The 19,128-nt window shown below is 40.4% G+C and overlaps 1 protein-coding gene across 1 annotated transcript in view; it reads left to right on the top strand.

Annotated features, from left to right (window-relative positions):
• The window catches only part of SLC25A24 (solute carrier family 25 member 24), a 47,193-nt gene extending 29,436 nt beyond the window's left edge, over window positions 1-17,757 (top strand). The window contains exons 6-10 of the mRNA XM_014835238.3: window positions 2,011-2,163; window positions 6,850-6,957; window positions 8,670-8,837; window positions 12,722-12,872; window positions 15,666-17,757. Coding sequence (XP_014690724.3) covers window positions 2,011-2,163; window positions 6,850-6,957; window positions 8,670-8,837; window positions 12,722-12,872; window positions 15,666-15,850 — 765 coding nt within the window. The 3' untranslated portion in view covers window positions 15,851-17,757. The remainder of the gene's footprint in view (window positions 1-2,010; window positions 2,164-6,849; window positions 6,958-8,669; window positions 8,838-12,721; window positions 12,873-15,665) is intronic.
• The last annotated feature ends 1,371 nt before the right edge of the window (window positions 17,758-19,128 follow it).

Genomic DNA, 19,128 nt, shown 5'->3' with positions numbered 1-19,128 from the left:
CTAGCCATTATTGTAGTAGTCTCCCTAGATAATTTGTATTTTCCTTCTATTTTATGTACTTTCTCAAGAGTGGGATATTTCTGAAATCTAGAATCTTGGAATAAGGAGGTAATTTTAAAAATTATTCAAAGCTTAGGTTAGCAGAAAAAGACCTGGATTTATAGACTGACTTCTCTACTTACCACCACTGTACACTTGGCTGGTCAGAGTGGAAAGAAAGAGAGAAAGGAAAGAAATTAATATTTATTTGATGCTTATTATAGTAACTCATTTAATCCTCACAGCACCCCGCTGAGGAGGGTATTTTATCCTCATATTATCTGTGGGGAACATGAGGCTCAGAGAATTAAATAACTTTACAACAAATTAGATGATAAATGGAGTATCTTTGGCTCCAAAGCTCATGGTTCTCACACTGCGTGAAAGCCATGAGGGCTTGTTGTCCTTCATGCTGGAATGGGACTATCTCATAAGGGTGGGTGAAAGAATTAAATGATGTAAGATATGTGAAAAGTCCTGATAAACTGGAATATAGTAGTTGCTTAAAATATTTTAGAAAGTTGTGTTGTTATACCTATGGTCAGCACGTTTGGCATTTCTCCTTAGATTTCTGTACAAAAAAGATTTCTGACAATATTCTAAACTAGCATCCATTCAGAATGTCCCTAAATCTCAAAATATATTTAAGAGTAAAGATGGTGCTTTAAAGAAACAGGAGAGAGAACTGGTGTGTGTGTTTTTCTTTAGGAACAATAGTAAATTGACTTTGAGAGAGCTTGAGTAAGCGTTCATCTTTTCTTCTGTCATATTTTATTGTGAAGTTTATTTAAAATAAAATGGATATCTCTGAACTTCAGCTCCTGCAAGTTCGGGGAGTTCCTAAAACTACCTTCCAGTTCAACCATTCAGTAGAAGGACTCACAGAACTCACTGGAAGCTTTTATACTCATGGTTATGGTTTATCACAGGGAAAAGATCCAGATTAATATCAGCCAAGGAAAGAAGATCACAGGGTCGTGTCTGGGGAAGTACCAAATGCAGAGTGTCTGTTGTCCTCTCCCCGTGGAGTCACGATGTCTTACTTAGCTGGCATCAGTGTGTGACAATATGCACAGAGTGTTGCAAACCAACCAGGGAAGCTCACCTGTCTTTGGCGTCTAGAGTTCTTATTGTGGCTCAATCATGTACTGCCTGCATGGCCAGCATTTAGTCTTCAGCCCCCCCGTGTTGTTGTTATTGTTTTTTTATAGTAGTCATTGATTTTGTGTAAGCTGAAAGAATCAGAAGAATAGCTGATTTCTTTAATTTTGGTCTATTAGATTTAATCAGTTTTTATATAGAGGCAATCATGAGGTCTGCTATGTATAAACAACTGTCACATCTGTGGTATAAACCAAGTAATTCATCAGTACTGACTGGGTGAGGCGGTTGTTACATGTTGTCATGAACGTATTGCCTGGAGAGACCCTGAGATGAGTCATAGAAGGTGCAATTTTTATTTTTAGTGTCAGGCTGTGTGCATTCCAGTGTCTGTGCCTCTGATGTACATAATATCCAAATTGTTGTCAGACCCATTTATATTTCATACCAGTATTACTTCTTGGGGGGAGGGATTATATATTCCCTGCAGCATATCTTCTTATTTTTCTTAAACTAAACCTGTTCACATTCCAAAGGGTGTTCTGTAGCCTAGTACATAATTTGATTCATGTCATCTTATGAATGGTGTTCATAATAATTTTAATTTTGATCATGTCCTCTCTATCTGCTTTCCCATGCTGAGGATATCAATTTTTCTTAGTTTTAGATTCAAAGTCAGGCCTCTAAAATGGTGGTAATAATTCTTCCCATCATCATATATTTTCTCAACCTTTTATATTTTATTTTTGAATACATCTTCTTGCAGTAATAAACAGTATTCAAGGAAAGAGAGTGGTTTGTATGGTTACTTTAGAAATAGTAACAGTAACATGCTACCAGTATTTTATATCATTTTTCTTTTATTTTTAGGTCCATGGTTCAAAATCACACAAAATGAACATATATGATGGCTTTCGACAGATGGTGAAAGAAGGAGGTATCCGCTCCCTCTGGAGAGGAAATGGTACAAATGTCATTAAAATTGCTCCTGAGACAGCTGTTAAGTTCTGGGCATACGAACAGGTAATTGTTATCACCTGTGGAATTTATTAACAAAGAGGAATTACACTGATTCAGTAACAATTAACTTCCATGCTTTTGGGATTCTTGTGTTAATACATGATCGTTTACCACATATACTCCATGAGGAATTTCTCTTACCGGAGATTAGACAAGATCAACTCAGAGATTCCTCGTGACTAAATTCTGGGATTCTGAATTTCCTATTATTTGTAAAGAAAGACTTTTATGTTCTTTTCTAAGTAGCTCTTGAAGGAAAATTTGAATTTTATCTTATTCATTTTGAATTCAGAATAGAAGCTGCACACTAACATAACACTAACACTAACATAAGTTTTATGAAAGTATCCCGCTCTAACGTCTGGAAGGAAAATTTTTAGGTTGAAGTCCTTTGCGTAATTTGACATGGCTGTAAAATTGAGTTTAGTTTTAGAGTGAAAGCTCCGTGGATTTAGGGGCTGGGCTTCTTTTGTGTTCCAGCACTTAGACAGCCTGGCATATGATAAGTGCTCAGTAAGTGTTTGTTGATTGAATGAGTGAGTGAATGAATGAGTGCATTTACCTCTGAATTAACTTCTCTATTACATTGTTTAGCATGCTGCTTCAGCGGGACTTAGTGTTAAGAGGAAACACAGTAGTGAGTTTTCGAGTTTGGTTTCTCTTTATGGTCATTAGCAGAACTGTCTACTTGAGCATCCACAAAATTATTTTTTCCGTTAATTCTTCCATCATTGTTTATCATCAACCATAAGAACCTTGAAATTTAGCTCCACCTCATATTTTGTATTATTTCAAATAGACTTTTGATTATTTCGGAGAGTGTTTAGTTCTTGAGCCACAGAACACTCTTGAGAAGATTGCAGAGTCTAGTGGTGTCCTTTTCTTTGGCTTAGGAGACAGAGAAGCAAAGAAAAAGATTGAAGAAAATCCAGCCTCCAGGGCTTGAATTAGAGCCTATGTTTGGGAAGGATATCTTCCTTCTGTGAATGTTTGAGGATTCAAATCATGACTAGAAGGGCTAGCATTTTAGCTGCCAGTAGATACTGACCACATATTGGATTTTATGATACAGAAGCCAGAGCCTAAAATAAATAAATAGTCAAGTATAAAATCATTATTCCAATTTGCAGAAAGTTTGGTGTTTTTGAAAGTCTGTGTTATTGCAAGCAAATGTGTACATTACACTTTTTGCTACTTGTCAAATTCTTAACTTGGACACTACCAGCAGGCGTCCTCTGCTTCCATCTGGTCAGCCTTCTTTCCGAGTCCTCTTCACGGTATTCTAATTTCTGCCTGCTAACTTTTCTTAGAGATCAAGAGAAAGCTCTCTGCACAGTGTGCTGTAGTGTTCTTATGGTCTCTGGGGGCTGTTATGCCTGTCCATTTTCTCCCCTCCTGCTGAAGATCTGTTCATCCCTCCCGGCTCTCTTAAGACCAGCTTCCCATGAGAAGCATTTCCCCAGCACTCCAACCAAAACCAGCGCCTCCCCTGCCCAGCTTCCTTAGAGCACTGAGTTACAGAATAGCCAATTTTCCATTGGATAATGGAAAACCCATTGTTTTCCCAATGAGTTGTAAATTACTTCAGGATTGATATTATGCCATATAAATTCTCCAGTTTCCCACAGTACCTGGCTAGCTCACTTCTGGATTCAGATAGGTCTTGTTCATTGAATAACTAATAGTTTAGAAATCCAAGAAAAGGATATTTTCAGCTTAGTATGTAGCTCTCTTAACCACATCAATATGGGATAAAGCTGTGGTCCATTTGGGTTGTCATTACCGTAGCAGTGCAGTGGCACCATAGCATAGCAGTGGGTGGCAGTGTGGTGCAATGTTCCCATGGTTTCAGCTGCCATATAAACACTAATTGCCTCTGTTCTAACATCATTCTCTTCATCCCTATACCTACACATCCACCTGTGTACTGCTCATCTGTGCATCTCTGCTTTCATATCCCGGGAGTGTCTCAAGCTCAACATGTCCACAGTGCAACAGTCATCCTTCCAACCCCCCTCCAGTGAACACACCCCCCATTCCTCTTTGTATATGTCATATAGGGGCGGACATCCTTCAAGACTGCTCAGGAGTTATTTCCTCCAGGAAACCTTCATTGTTCTAGTTCCCTTTGTTTCCCTCTGTTATAACACTTTCACAATGAATTCTGATTATCTCAGTATTTACCTCTCTCCGTAATGAGACTGTGAGTTTCCTTAGGCAATATTTGTTTTCAGGTTTGTATTCCCAGCACCTTGCCAAGTGCCAGTAAAACCTTACTAAATGAGTGAAAACACAGAACTGCCAGAGCTGGAGTTTGAGCCTAATCTTTCCTGAGTCTCAGGCCCATTAAGATGAAGGGAAAGATGGGTATTTCAAGCAGAAGCAGCAGCACGTCGTCGGAAATGTAGGCACAGGAGAGCATCATTCACTGTACATTGTAGTGGAATGTATTTCTGGGAAGATAATGATGAAAGCAGGCTGGACGGATAGGCAGGAGCCCAGTGTAATAGGAGTCTAGATTTTTATCCTGAATATGGTGAGGGGGCTATTGAAGCATCTTATGTAGGGAAGTGAAATGAGTACGTTTACATTTAAGAAAGATCAACCTGGAAAAAGAGTGGAGAATGTATTGGAGGTGAGTGAGGCTGGACTGGAGGCAGGAAGACTATTAAAGGAAATATTTCAGTCATTAAGGTAAGAAATGGTGAGCACCAGTATAAGGTGGTGGCCATAGGGACTGGAGAAGAAGGCAATGGACAGAAAAATATTTTGAAATAGAATTAACAGACTCATTCATTGAGTGGATGTGGCGGTGAGAAAGAAAGAGGAACCAAGGATGATACTCTGGTTCCTAACTCGAGCAACTAAATACATACAGAAAACAATGAAAGGAATGGATTTTGGGGTAAAATGACAGGTTCCATTTCGGAAGCGCTGAGTTTGAGCTATCTCTGTCATGTACAGTGAGTTGTCCAGTAGGCAAGTGGATATATCGTCTAAAAATTAGGGGAGAGATCTTTGAAAGAGAGGTTGTTATTGTGTTGGAGCCATTGGAGTGGCCGCTCAGGAAGCCTTATAGAATGGGAAGAATCCTGGGGACATGCCCGGGAGAAGCAGAGGAGAAACTTGCAAAGGAGACTGAGAAGGAATAGCCAGCGGGACAGGAGGAAATCCACAGAGAGTGAGGGCCTAGAAGTCGGAGGAAGAAAAGGGTTTCATGAAAGGTCAAATACGATAAGAAAAAATGGTAAATACGATAAGAAAAAATATCTTTTAGGATTTATCAACCTAGAGATAGGAAAGCTTGGTATAAACACTTCAGTGAAGTAATGAGAGGAGAAACCATACTGAAATGAGCTAAAGCAAACAGGAGGTGAAGAAAATTGGCCATTTCTAAGAGAAGGAATCTAGTTTGTCTGGCTTATTACCACAGTCTGTGTTTGGGCAGAGCTCTTCTCTCCAAGTAGAAATGTAGTATGTTAGTAATAATAACAGTAACATTTACTGAACATTTCCCGTGAGTCCAGCACTGTGCTCAGTGTGTTACAAGTATTATCTGATTTAATCCTTTCAACGACCTGGGGAGATAGGCACTGTTATCACAGATGAGGAAACCGCAGCTTGGACGTGTCCATGAACTTGCCCCCGGCCACACGTTTCTGGGGGTCCAGCCCAGTTCTGCCTGACTGTGGAGCCCATGATGTTGACCTCCTGCTTTGTCGATATTTTGGCTGCATTTGGGTCAGATTCCACCCTTGGCCTGATCAGCTGTGTCGGTTGGTTTGGTTCTGGTGGGCCAGGTGGGCACTGGGCTTGACTTGTTGGTATAATTATATGTATTACCTACAAAACTGTTTTTATAAATTGTTTTGTTAATATTTTCTTGTCACTTACTTATTAGTTTTATTTGTACTGGTGAAAAGAAACTCATCTTAAAAAAAGAAAAATGATGGGGAAAATATCCAAAAATTGCCAACACTTTATTAACTGTGTATTTTCTGTACACCTGGGAAAGAATGCTATTATTCTGTTTTAGCAAAGGAGCAACTGGGTCCCGTCTGTGGAAGACGTCTGTGTTCTGTGGAAAGCTATCTTGGAAACCGCTGGCCGATAAACTGGATGTTAGCATTTACGCCTTGCTTTTCTGCTAGGTGTTAATGCAGTGTACGTGCTTTGAGAAACATCATCACATTGGCAATTAATTGATTTCTAGGAGCTTATTTGTATTTTGGTATTGTTTTAGTCACCTCGCGCTGCCATAACAAAATACCAAAAAATGGTGGTTTAAATAACAGAAATTAATTTCTCAAAGTTCTGGAGCTGGGGACTCCGAGATCAAAGCGCTGGCTCATTTGGTTTCTGGTGAGGGCTCTCTTCCTGACTTGCAGACGGCCGCCCTCTTGCTCTGTGCTCACATGGCCTTTCCTTGGTGCATGCGTGGTGGCAGTGGGTGGGGGGACAAAGAGGGAGAGAGAGAGAGAGAGCTCTCTGGTGTCTCTTCTTATAAGGATGCTAATTCTGTCATGAGGGCCCCACCCTCATGACCTCATCTAAGCCTAATTACCTTCCAAAGGCCCCATCCCAAATACCATCACATTGGGATTTATAGCTTCAACATATGAACTTATGAGGGGACACAATTAAGTCTATAAGAGGTATTAATGTGCATTTAAAAATTTATTTATACAGTACAAGAAGCTGCTTGCTGAGGAAGGACAGAAAATAGGAACTTTTGAGAGATTTATTTCTGGTTCCATGGCTGGAGCAACGGCACAGACTTTTATTTATCCTATGGAGGTAAGGACCATTGTGAAGTCTGACTGCATGAAAGTCGTTTGTATTAATTATCTATTGCTGCATAATGGGTGATCCCAAAGTTAACAGTTTAAAACAACAAGCATTTCTTGTTGCATAGTTTCTGTGGGTCAGGAAGTTGGAGTAGCTCAGCTGGGTGCCTCTGGCTTAGGGTTTCTGACAGCCCACAGTCCAGGTGTTGACCAGGGCTATGGTTACCTCAGGGTTCAGCTGGTGATGGATCTATTTCCAAGCTCAGTCATGTGTTTGTTGCCAGGCCTCCCTGGCTATTGGCTGGAGACGTCAATTCCTTGTCACATGGGCCTCTCCATAACTGCTTGAGTCTCCTCCCAACATGGTAGCTGGTTTCCACATCTGAGTGATCAGAGAGAGAAAGGCCCCAAGATGGAAGCTGCAATCTTTGATCACTTCTGCTGCAACCTGTTGGTCACACAGACCACTCCTGGTAGAGTGTGGGAGGGAACTGCACAGGTGTGAATAGAAGGAGGCTGGGGTATTTGGAAGCCGTCTTGGAGGCTGGCTGCCAAATGTGGATCAGAATTCACCCATTCATTTCCAAAGAGGTTCTGTATCATAAGTTTCCTAATGGAACTTCGGGATTTGATCAGGTGATGGTAGTCCTAACTAGACTTCCTTCCATTAGAGCACAAATCAGCAAACCATGGACCTGTGGACTATTTTGTACAGCCCTTAAGCTAAGAATGGTTTTTGCATTTTAAAGAGGTGGTTAGGAAAAAAATCCCCCCAAAAAAGAATATGCAACAGAGACCTGATATTTTAGGCCTGGAAAGACGAAAATGTTTACTATCTGGCCTTTACAGAAAAAATTTGCCAGTTCCTGGTTTAGAACAAAATTATTATTGTAGGTGTGATTGGTCTTTATTGATATGACAACGGATTTTACAATAACTGATAAGACCTAAGCAAGACCTAAACTCTTAATTTTCACCTTTGTGGTATGCATATTAATAAAGCTTTCCTTGAAGCATCTTATTTTTTTTTTTTTTTTTTTTTTTGCTGAGGAAGACTGGCCCTGAGCTAACGTCCATGCCCATCTTCCTCTGCTTTCTATGTGGGATGCCTACCACAGCATGGCTTGCCAAGCAGTGCCATGTCCACACCTGGCATCCAAACTGGCAAACCCCAGGCTGCCGAAGTGGAACGTGCACACTTAACCGCTACACCACTAGGCCAGCCCCTCCTTGAAGCATCTTAATATGATTGTTCATATTACTCCACACACCCCTCAAAAAAATGTCCTAATTCAATACCTAGTCTTCCTCTTCTATTCTCCATCTCAGTTAATAGCTTCACCTTCCCACATCCCTGCTGCCCCCATCCTCTGTTCCAAGCTAGAAAGACTGGAATCATCCTTTACACTGCCATTTCCCTCACCCTCTACATCTAACTGGTCACCAGTCGATTTTGTTAAGGCATCAATAGGTTATCTTCTCTCTATTTCCTCTGCCACTGCCCTCATTCAGATCCTCTTTGCCATAAATGGGTCCTCTTGGCCCTCATCTTGGCTCCTCAATGGAGATAGTAAGAGAGGGAGAACACATCAACAAATCAGACAGTCGTTTGCGTGACAGTATGTACTAGATATTTGTTCTCTATAAAATTACTTCTTTTGAATTCTGTGATGACAGAGTTAATATGAACAATAATATTTTGTTATATTCTTTCTTAACCAGGTTATGAAGACCAGGCTGGCTGTAGGCAAAACTGGACAATACTCTGGAATATTCGATTGTGCTAGGAAGATTTTGAAACATGAAGGTGTGGGAGCTTTTTACAAAGGTTATATTCCCAATTTATTAGGCATCATACCTTATGCAGGTATAGATCTTGCTGTGTATGAGGTGAGTTTGTAGCAGTCTTTTGAATCTGAAAATATAGTTCAATAGTTTTTATTGTTAGAATTTGACTTTTTAATAAGTACACATATACCAGGAAATATTCTGTGAGCAAAAGTATATGCAAGGATGTGTTATTTGATCTTTCTTTTCAAGTACCTTGGATATGAGACTCTCCCATGTTCTTGTGGTCACTTTTGTATTAGATTTCCCTGTGAATTATTTTTACTAATGAAGACTGTGGACTCATCTTCAGATATAGTTGTTCAGCTTAGAAGATGGTACTAGGGATTTTTTGTGTTTTTGAGGAAGATTAGCCCTGAGTTAACATCTGCTGCCAATCCTCCTGTTTTTGCTGAGGAAGACTGGCCCTGAGCTAACATCCGGGCCCATCTTCCTCTACTTTATATGTGGGATGCCTGCCACAGCATGGCTTGACAAGTGGTGTGTAGGATCTCATCTGGGATCCAAACTGGCAAACCCCCAGCTGCCAAAGCGGAACGTGCGAACTTAACTGCTGTGCCACTGGATGGGCCCCTAGGGATTTTTTTGAAGGGAGAGGCAATAAGCAAAAATGGCACATTTTCTTTGATTTGTTAAAATCTGATAAAGCCAAGAGACTGATGTGGGTAGCACAGATTCATCCCTTGTACTGAAGAGACAGCTCAGACTACAAACCTTAGATTCACTGTGCCGTTTAAACCATTTAATAATTTATGACTCTGACAAACATTTGTCGAGCGCACACTATTTGCAAGCCACTGGGTTAGATGCTGGACCTAGAGATTGACAGAAGGACTTGGATTCTGCCTTTAAAAGACTGAAGATGTGGTGGAGGAGATAGGCATGCAAACAGCGAAAGCACAGAGTGTGGTGCCGTGATAGAAGCAAGCCTGGGCACGTTGGGAGGGGACCCAACCTGTAGCCGAGTGGAGGGGTGGGATGTGTAATGAAGGCTTTCTTAGAGGACGTTACTTTTTTTTTTTTGTAACAGGTTTATTAACATATAATTCACATACCTTTTACTCATTTAAAGTGTACAATTCAATGGCTTTTGGAATTTAAGTTAAAATATAATTTAAAAATTGTGGTAAAATATGTAGAACATAATATTTGCCATTTTAAGCATTTTCAAGAGTGCAGTTCAGGGACGTTAATTACGTTCACGCTGTTGTACAGCCGTCATTACTATCTATTTCCCACGCGTTTTCATTACCCCAGACGAACACTCTGTAACTATTACAAAATAGCTCCCCACTCTCCCCTCCTCCCAGCCGCTGGGAACCTCTAATCCTCTTTCTGTCTCGGTGAATTTGCCTATTCTAGTGATTTCATGTAAGTGGAATCGTATAATATCTATCCTTTTTTGTCTGGCTTATTTCACCTGGCGTATTGGTTTCAGGGTTCATCCATGTTGTAGTGTGTATCAGAACACCATTCCTTTTTATGGTTGACTAATATTCTGTTGTATAGATATACCACATTTTGTTTATCTATTCATCTTTTTTTTTTTGGTGAGGAAGATTGTCCCTGAGCTAACATCTGTTACCAGTCCTCTTTTTGCTTGAGGAGGATTGTCCCTGAGCTAACATCTGTGCCAGTCTTCCTCTAGGTTGTATGTGGGACACTGCCACAGCATGGCTTGATGAGCAGTGTGTAGGTCCACACCCGAGATCCAAACCCATGAACCCTGGGCCATTGAAGCAGACCGCACAAACTTAACCACTGTGCCACCAGGCTGGCCCCTATCTGTTCATCTTTTGATGGGCACTTGGGTTGTTTCCACCTTTTGGCTGTTGTGGATAATGCTGCAATAGACATTGGATATAAGTATCTGAGAGTCTGCTTTCAGTTCCTGTGGGTATACACTGTGCCTGGGGTAGAATTGATGGATCATATGGCAACTCTGTGTTAAGCTCTCTGAGGACCTGTCACACCATTTTCCATAGCAGCTGTACCCTTTTTCATTTCCACCAATAGTAATTTCTCTACATCCTTGCTAACACTTGTTTCTGTTTTTTGTTTCTTTTCTTTTTTTCAGTAGTGGCCGTCCTAACAGGTGTGAGGCAATATCTCATTGTGCTTTTGATTTGCGTTTCTCTGATGATAAGTGAGGGGCATCTTTTCATATGCTTGTTGTCCATTTATATATCTTCTTTGGAGAAATGTCTATCCAAATTCTTTGCCCATTTTGTAATAGGGTTATTTATTTTTTTATGGTTGTCATTGAGTTGTAGGGATTCTTTATATATTTTGGATATTAATCTCATATCAGATATATGGTGTGAAAATATATTCTCCCATTCTGTAGGTTGCCTTTTCACTCTGTTGATTGTTTCCTTGGCTACACAGAAGTTTTTAAGTTGAAGTTTGTCTATTTTTCACTTTGGTTGCCTGTTTTTGGTATCATATCCGAGAAATCATTGCCAAATCCAGTATCCTGAAGCTTTTAGCCTATGTTTTCTCCTAGGAGTTTTATAGTGTTAGATCTTATGTTTCGGTCTTTCCATTTTGAGTTAATTTTTGTATAAGGTGTAAAGTAAGGGTCCAGCTTTATTCTTTTGCATGTGGATATCCAGTTTGCCCAGGACCATTGTTGAAGATCATTTGGCCATATATTCAAGAGTTTATTTGGGGGCTCTCTAGTTTATTTCCTTCATCTGTTTATCTGTCTTTATGCCAGTAACACATGATCTTTTTTTGTTAAATTTTTTTTTCCTTGTGATGAGAAATTTTAGGATCTAGTCTCTTAGCAACTTTCTTTTCTTTCTTTCTTTTTTTTTTAAGGATTGGCACCTGAGCTAACATCTGTTGCTAATCTTTCTTTTTCTCTCCAAAGCTCCCCCTCCCCTCGGTACATAGTTGTATATTCTAATTGTGAGTGCCTCTGGTTGTGCTGTGTGGGACGCCACTTCAGCGTGGCCCGATGAGTGGTGCCATGTCCATGCCCAGGATCCAAACCAGCGAAACCCTGGGCCACCGAAGTGGAGCACATGAACTTAACCACTCAGCCACGGGGCTGGCCCCCATCACACCATCTTGATTACTGTTGCTTTGCAGTGTATATTGAAATCAGGAAGCGTGAGGCCTCCAACTTTGTTCTTCTTTTCCAAGATTAGTCAGAGTCCCTTGACATTCCATGTGAATTTTAGGATGGTTTTCTCTGTTTCTTCAGAAATGTCAGTGTGATTTGCATAGAGATTGCACTGAATGTGTAGTTTGCTCTGGGTGGTGTATTAGTATGCTTGGCTACCATACAAAATGTAATTTTTCCCACATATTAGCATATATTTTTAACTTAAAATATTTTATATTTAAAAAATATATTAGCATTTATATTTTATCTAATTTCTCTCAATCATTGCCTTCTAATGGAAATACAGGGACCTAGGATAATAGGGTAAAAAGCATGGCCTGGGGATCAGTACACTTTATTGCACGCTTGTTTAAAAATCTCCCTGAGACTCATTTTCCTCATTTCTGAAATCAAAAGAATAGCTCCACCTCAGAGCTTTGTAAAAGGACTAAATGAAATTACATATGTGTAAAGTACAAAATTAGATGCGATCAGTCGTATTATGTTATTTTTATCAGTACCGGCTAGGAAATGTTCTTTAGAGCCTACATTTGGCGTGCTGTTGACCTTCACATTTATTTAGAAGAAGATGAGCAGTGAGTGCAAACCTCACATGTTCTGAATCCCCAGCAGCTTCCCTTCCTCTCCACAGGCCGCTGCCTCTACGGTGGCTGCTGCTTCTGGCAGTGTGCCCCCCGATCGTGCAGAAATGGTCCCCTCATAAGGATGAGAGTAGCTGTGAAAGTCTTCACGTTGATTGAAAGCACTTGTAAAGTTAGCTCATTATTTTTCTTCTTTTCTGTTTCTCTGGCAGCTCTTGAAGTCCCATTGGCTGGATAATTTCGCCAAAGACTCTGTAAACCCCGGAGTGATGGTGTTGCTGGGATGTGGTGCCTTGTCGAGCACCTGTGGGCAGCTGGCCAGCTACCCCCTGGCTCTGGTGCGAACGCGCATGCAGGCTCAAGGTGAGTTTTTGATGAAGGAATCATGCTGATAAATAGTACTGCGTCAGGGACTTGTTTTTGGAACTTCGAGTTCCACTGAGATGGTGGAGTGTAGTTTCAAGATAGTGTTTCTCAACCTGTTTTTCGTTATTGCCTCCATATGGAACCATCTGACAAATTCTTTCCTAAATGCTCTGTTTTAATGAAATTTTTAACCACAGATTCACTGCACGTGTACTGGATGCATATCTGTGCTTTATGCATCACCAGAGTACGTTGTTTTTGTTTGTTGAGAATACATGTTTTAAGAGCATATAAACTTTAGTATCTAGGTGGATTTGTGTTCAGATTCTTGCCCCAAACCGCTTTGGGTTTTTGTTTTCTCATCTGTAAATGGGAATGAAAGCTGTGCAGTGTTGTAAGAATTAGCAACAATATGTGTAAAGCACCTGGCATTTGTCAGGTTCTTGGTAAATGGTGGCTGGAAATTTTCTTTTTTTTTTTTGTTGAGGAAGATCAGCCCTGAGCTAACATCTACCACCAATCCTCCTCTTTTTGCTGAGGAAGCCTGGCCCTGAGCTAACATCCGTGCCCATCTTCCTCTACTTTATATGTGGGATGCCTACCACAGCATGGTGTGTCAAGTGGTGCCATGTCTGCACCCAGGATCTGAACCGGCAAACCCTGGGCTGCCGAGAAGCAGAACGTGTGCACTTAACTGCTGCACCACTGGGCTGGCCCCTGGAATTGTTTATTATTGTTTAACCCTACAACTTTTGAGCTACAATCACCCCCCCTTGTGACACTGTGTCCTCCCTTGGCTTTGACTACACTGTACCCTCCTGACTCTTCTGCCATCTCATTGATTATTCTCTTTTATTATGATTTGCTGGCTTTTATTGCTACATTGAAGTGTGCATGCTGTGCCTTTCTTTTCTTTATTGCTCTTTCCCTGGCCAACCATATCCACTGTTATTTCTTTAAATAGTACACCCTGGGCCTCTTCAGCTCTATCCCCAACCTCTCGTCCAAGTACCAACCACTCCTGCCTCACCCAGGCAGTCAATCCTTAATTAACGAATACTTCCTGAGCCATTGTCAGGTGCTGGACCCTCTGCCAGGTGCTGGGGTTAGAGCAGTCCACAAGTCAGATTGGTCCCTGCCGTTATGGAGTGGAGAAGACACACATTCAGCAAGTAAACAACCTCATTAACCCACTTCCCCTTTGTTAGGGGAGCACAGAGCAAGGGGCTCTAACCTAACTTGGTAGGCAGAGAACATTGTCGTTTAAGGTGAGCCTGCAAAACAAGTGGGAGTTAGCTGGGCAAAGGTGGCAGGGGTGGAGGGGGCGTAGAAAGAACATTCCAGCCCCGGGAAAAGCATATGTGAAGGCACTGAGGCAGGAGAAAATGTGGTGTATTTGAGGAGCTGAAAGAAGATTATGTAGCTGGAGAGAAAAATGCAAAGTGGTAAACTAAACGTTTCGTGGGTATTCTCTTATTTAAACGTCGTAACCATTTTTGGAGGGTGAGACTAATTTTATTTTGCAGATGAGTAACTAGGGCAAAAAGAGATTGAGTAACTTTGTGAGGTTGTACGTTTGGTAGATAGTGGAGCTAGACTTCAGACCCAGGCGCTCTGATTCAAACCGTCGCGGAACCAGTCTTCCCCTGCTGTCTGCCAGCTCTAGTCCAGTCCCCGCATGGCTGGTAGCATGGTTGTTTCTAAGGTCAGGGTCTGATCATTTTACTCCTGTTCAGAAATCTTTGTGACTTTTCAGTGTCTTCAGAATAAATTCCAAAGTTCTTAGTGGGAATTTCAAAGCCTTTAGTAATCCCCACTTTGTTTTTTTTGCTCTGTCTCCATTTCTCCACCCCTGCCTTGCCCAGCTCCAGCCACTTGGTATCCTCTGTGTAATCATCACATGCAGCAACCAGTGGTATCCCCATGGCACATGCATGTTCCCACCCTTGTCTTTGTTGTGTCAACAGCGTGGGCTTTCCCTCTCTCTTTCCTGCCTATTGGGATTATTTTCAAGGCCTAGGGACCCCATATTTTCCCTAATCTCCCCATACTCCTCTTACTTCCTAAGATTGAACCATTCTCTCTTCAGCACTTTGGTTAATGAGGACGGGGTGGCGGCGGCCATGTCAGGTGGTAGAAAGTGCATGAGTTTTGGAGTCAGAAAGACCATCAGCTCTCAGCTCTCCCACTTGCTACCTAAGTATCTTAGGACAAGTTTCTCAATCTTTCTAAGCCTCCAGTTACCCGTTTATAAAATGGGTATAATAGGGGCTGGTCCAGTGGCGCAGCAGTTCGGCCTGGCGTTCACTGGTTCGGATCCCGGGTCCGGACATGGCACCACTTGGCACGCCATGTTGTGGTAGGCATCCCACATATAAAGTAGAGGAAGATGGGCATGGATGTTAGCTCAGGGCCAGTCTTCCTCAGCAAAAAGAGGAGGATTGGCAGCAGTTATCTCAGGGCTAATCTTCCTCAATAAATAAATAAATAAATGGGTATAATAATACTTAACTTGCAGGACTGGTATATAAAGTAATTAACCCAATATCTAGCACATAGTAATCACTCAATAGATAAATGTTATTACCATCATTATTACAATCAGAGCACTCACTATTAGGTTCTATACAGGGAGAATTATATAAAGGGGGCATTTCTTGGGCCCCTTGGAGTAAATTTTATCTTTTCATTGTGTTCTAGAATATCATTCTGAATCATAATTGTGTATAGTAATAATAACACAACGTGCTGGAATATTAAAGTAGTCTTGTTTCTGTTTTTATCTTCTAGCCATGTTAGAAGGAAGCCCACAGCTCAACATGGTTGGTCTCTTTCGCCGCATAATTTCCAAAGAAGGAATCCCAGGTCTTTACCGAGGCATCACCCCAAACTTCATGAAGGTGCTCCCTGCTGTGGGCATCAGTTATGTGGTTTATGAAAATATGAAACAAACTTTAGGAATAACCCAGAAGTGACATGTCGAATTTTTGGCTTTAGCATGATTGTTGAAATTTCCAGCAATCTCTGGAGTGACTTTTTCTCCTAGAATTACAACAAATCTATGGCAAAAGGAGTCGTATTTTTTTCACAGAAGGGAAGAGCATCTCAATGATCACTTCAAATGTTTGGGCTCAATTTTATATAAACAGAAATGTTGAAAATCATAGTTTTGATAAGCTTATACAATTTTGAAAAGGCCACAAAGTTATATTTTATCTTTTCTTACTAGTCCTTTTCTACAAATCTCTGCACTGAGTCCTACATCTGAAAAATGTACTTGCTTGCATTAAATTTGTTTTGTGTGGTAGAATTATAAATTGTAATCTTTATTTTGGTTGGTTCAAATTTATGCCACTTCCTTTATTCTCAAATGTCGTTTTCTTAAAAGCAAAATGATCAGAAAACCTTGAAACTTAAGTTGTTTTATATGTTTTGAGTGTCTTTATAGATTTCTTAAAATTTCCTTGTAGAACCATTAGTAGAAAATCATTGCATGAAAACATGCCTTACAGCAGCCAATAAGTAGTATAGTGTTTGTATTGTTATCTTTCTTTAAGCTGAATAAAAGTGAACATAAGTGGCAGAATTTCAAGGTATGAGAATACTGCAGTCCATTCATATCATTTTTGTTTCAGGAGAAGTGATGAAATAGTATTTATTTCAGCTGGCCCTTTCCCACTTTCCTTGCACTGTTATTTGCTTCCTGGGATGACATACTGATCATCAGTATATTACTGTTAAATTATCAACACAAGGCAACTTATTTGAAAGATTGTTTATTCTGTCGTTGCTTTGAAAAGCACCAGGAAACAAAACCCTTTTCTTTATATTAGCTTCTGATGAGCATCTCTCTTTTCTTTGTCCTTTGTTTCCTACTTGAATCAGATTCTGTTTTAATCAGGAAAGCTTCTGGGGACCCTTCTTGGTAATCTGAAATTTCTTAATTGCATGAAGTGGGCTGATCATGGGTGAATGACATTCTCATTTCGTCCTTACTGTTGAATTTCTTTGAACCTGCAATTCTTAATTTGGGCAGCACAAACTTAGAAGAATAGTACATATTCACAGTAGTATATATTAATCTTGTATATTAGGTACCTATATTCAAATGAAAGGCCCAATTTATAAACATATACATTGATGTTCTCTCTTGCCCCAAGTTTTAGGAATATGTTATGATATAGAAAACTTAATTTATATTATTATAGCATGTTTTTATTTTACTAAAGCCATTTTTGTAGTCAACTATCTTTTTCTGAGTTAACTATTTTTTCTGATTAAGTCATTAGGACTTAGAAAAGCATTTATTAGTTGAAGTTATTCTTGTCACTTTTTAATTTAGTTCCTAAACATGTGTTTGATTTCTAGTAATTTCTGGTATAAATTGCCAAAATTTTAATGAAAATGTAGTGACATAATAGGCATTTACTTTATTCAAACCTACCTCTTATATTTTCTGAACCAAAGAGGAATGTTGGACTTTTGTTTGTGAAACGTATTCTAAAATGTAGTTTCCATTGTATTAGTTTTGCCAGATAAATGTCTCAGTGCTTTTATAATAGGCATGGCAAGCATGGGACTCTATCTTCAGGTTTGCTTGTACTTTTGAGTAACATGTAGATGACAATATTAAGGTACATGATTAGCTGTTTTTTTACTCATAGAAATTGTGGAATGAATAACAAATTTCAAGCTACTGAAAAATAGTCATTGTTCCTTATGAATTTAAATTGTCTGCTATTTAACATTTGTCAAGTATGAATGTGATTTACCTATGCTCTTGTATCTTTTGAAAAAAGCCCAGAGTTGAAGATAGTTTATCTCTGGCATTACTGCATATTTACTTTCCATTTCTATTAAAAAATATATATTTGTTTTTAAAGTGACTTGTTTCCTCATTTTCAAAAAATAGTGTAACTAAGACAAAAAAATGGCTGTGTCCTAGAGCTTATATCACTGGCTGCAGTTAGAATAATACTTTTCCTATTTGGCTCCATGGAGTTTTTCCAGATGTTTCGGCCTTTCCTGAACAGTCACAGCGGTTGTTGTCTGTATCACACATTTTGGTATAAGATGATGGTTTTTGGGATACCCCAATTCCACATTTCCCAATTAGGGTTCCACCTCTAGGGGTTCACCATGCCAAGGAGGATCCACAATCGCAGGATTTCTCGGCACATCTTGGTGGAATGTCAGTTTACCTTGAAGGTGTGGGAGACAGATGCTAAGTAAGTTTACTGGTAAGTCATTAAAAAAATTTTCACAATGCAAATTATAAGTCTGTTCAAAACTTGATTTTAAAAAATGAAATAAAACAAAAAATAAATAAAGTAAAGCATAAGACTGCAAAGAAATTCTATAATCCATCTCAAATGCCACCCAGATTCCAGGAATAACATATCCTCTGCCCTCCTCTGCCCTCAGGGACCCCTTGTTAGAAAAATGCTGCCAGATTCATTTCTTGCCTCTTAGTCTTGTGTTCACATCAAGAGAAGCAGCTTCCTGCGAACAGGGATCATATTTTATACTGCTTTGTTCTTCGAGCTTTACATCAGCTCACATGTGTAAAAACGTCGCACAGTTTCCCTATCCCCAAGTAGGAATTTTGCCAGCCCTTTTCTTCTTGTGGAATTCATTTTCGAGAAGAGCATCAGAGGAGTAATGATATTTGTGGAGAGGAGCGACCAGTGAGCCCCCTCTCCCGCCTTTACCATAGCCCCTCGTTGGGAGAAGCGTGGAGTGGACGCAAGTCATCCAGACCCCTCCCCAGGAGGGCGCGCCCCGCAGTGTTCCATTGGCCTCCCTTCCATGCAGGACGGAGCTGTGCTGAGTCCAAGCTCCCCGGGCCTGGACCCCCTGCTGCCCTCTCATCACAGTCAGTTGAAGACGCCTGCTCACAGCCCTCTGGCGGCTGTTAGGAGGTTTTTTTTTTTTAAGCAGATGTGTGTGTTCTCTGCTTGTCAGTGGGCCCCACGCCCTATACCCCAGATGCTCGGCCATGGCCACCATACCATTATTTGCTGTGAAAGCACAGACACTTGGAGATTTATTCCATAAGCATTTATGCACTTATTTGTTCTTTCAGTAGGTATTTATTAAACACCTAGTGTGTGCCAGACACTTAGGGGCTGGGGACACAGCATTGAGCAAAAGAGTCAGTACCTTTCCTCATGGAGATTATCTAGTGGGGAGAGACAGACAACAAAGTAAAATATGTCACATGTCAGATGGGGTGAGTGCAGAAGGCAGTGCT

The sequence above is a fragment of the Equus asinus genome, chromosome 16 (assembly GCF_041296235.1).
Source record: "Equus asinus isolate D_3611 breed Donkey chromosome 16, EquAss-T2T_v2, whole genome shotgun sequence".
Lineage (NCBI taxonomy): Eukaryota > Metazoa > Chordata > Mammalia > Perissodactyla > Equidae > Equus > Equus asinus.
The sequence above is the reverse complement of the archived record's forward strand: the minus strand, read 5'-3'. Positions and strand labels throughout refer to the sequence as shown.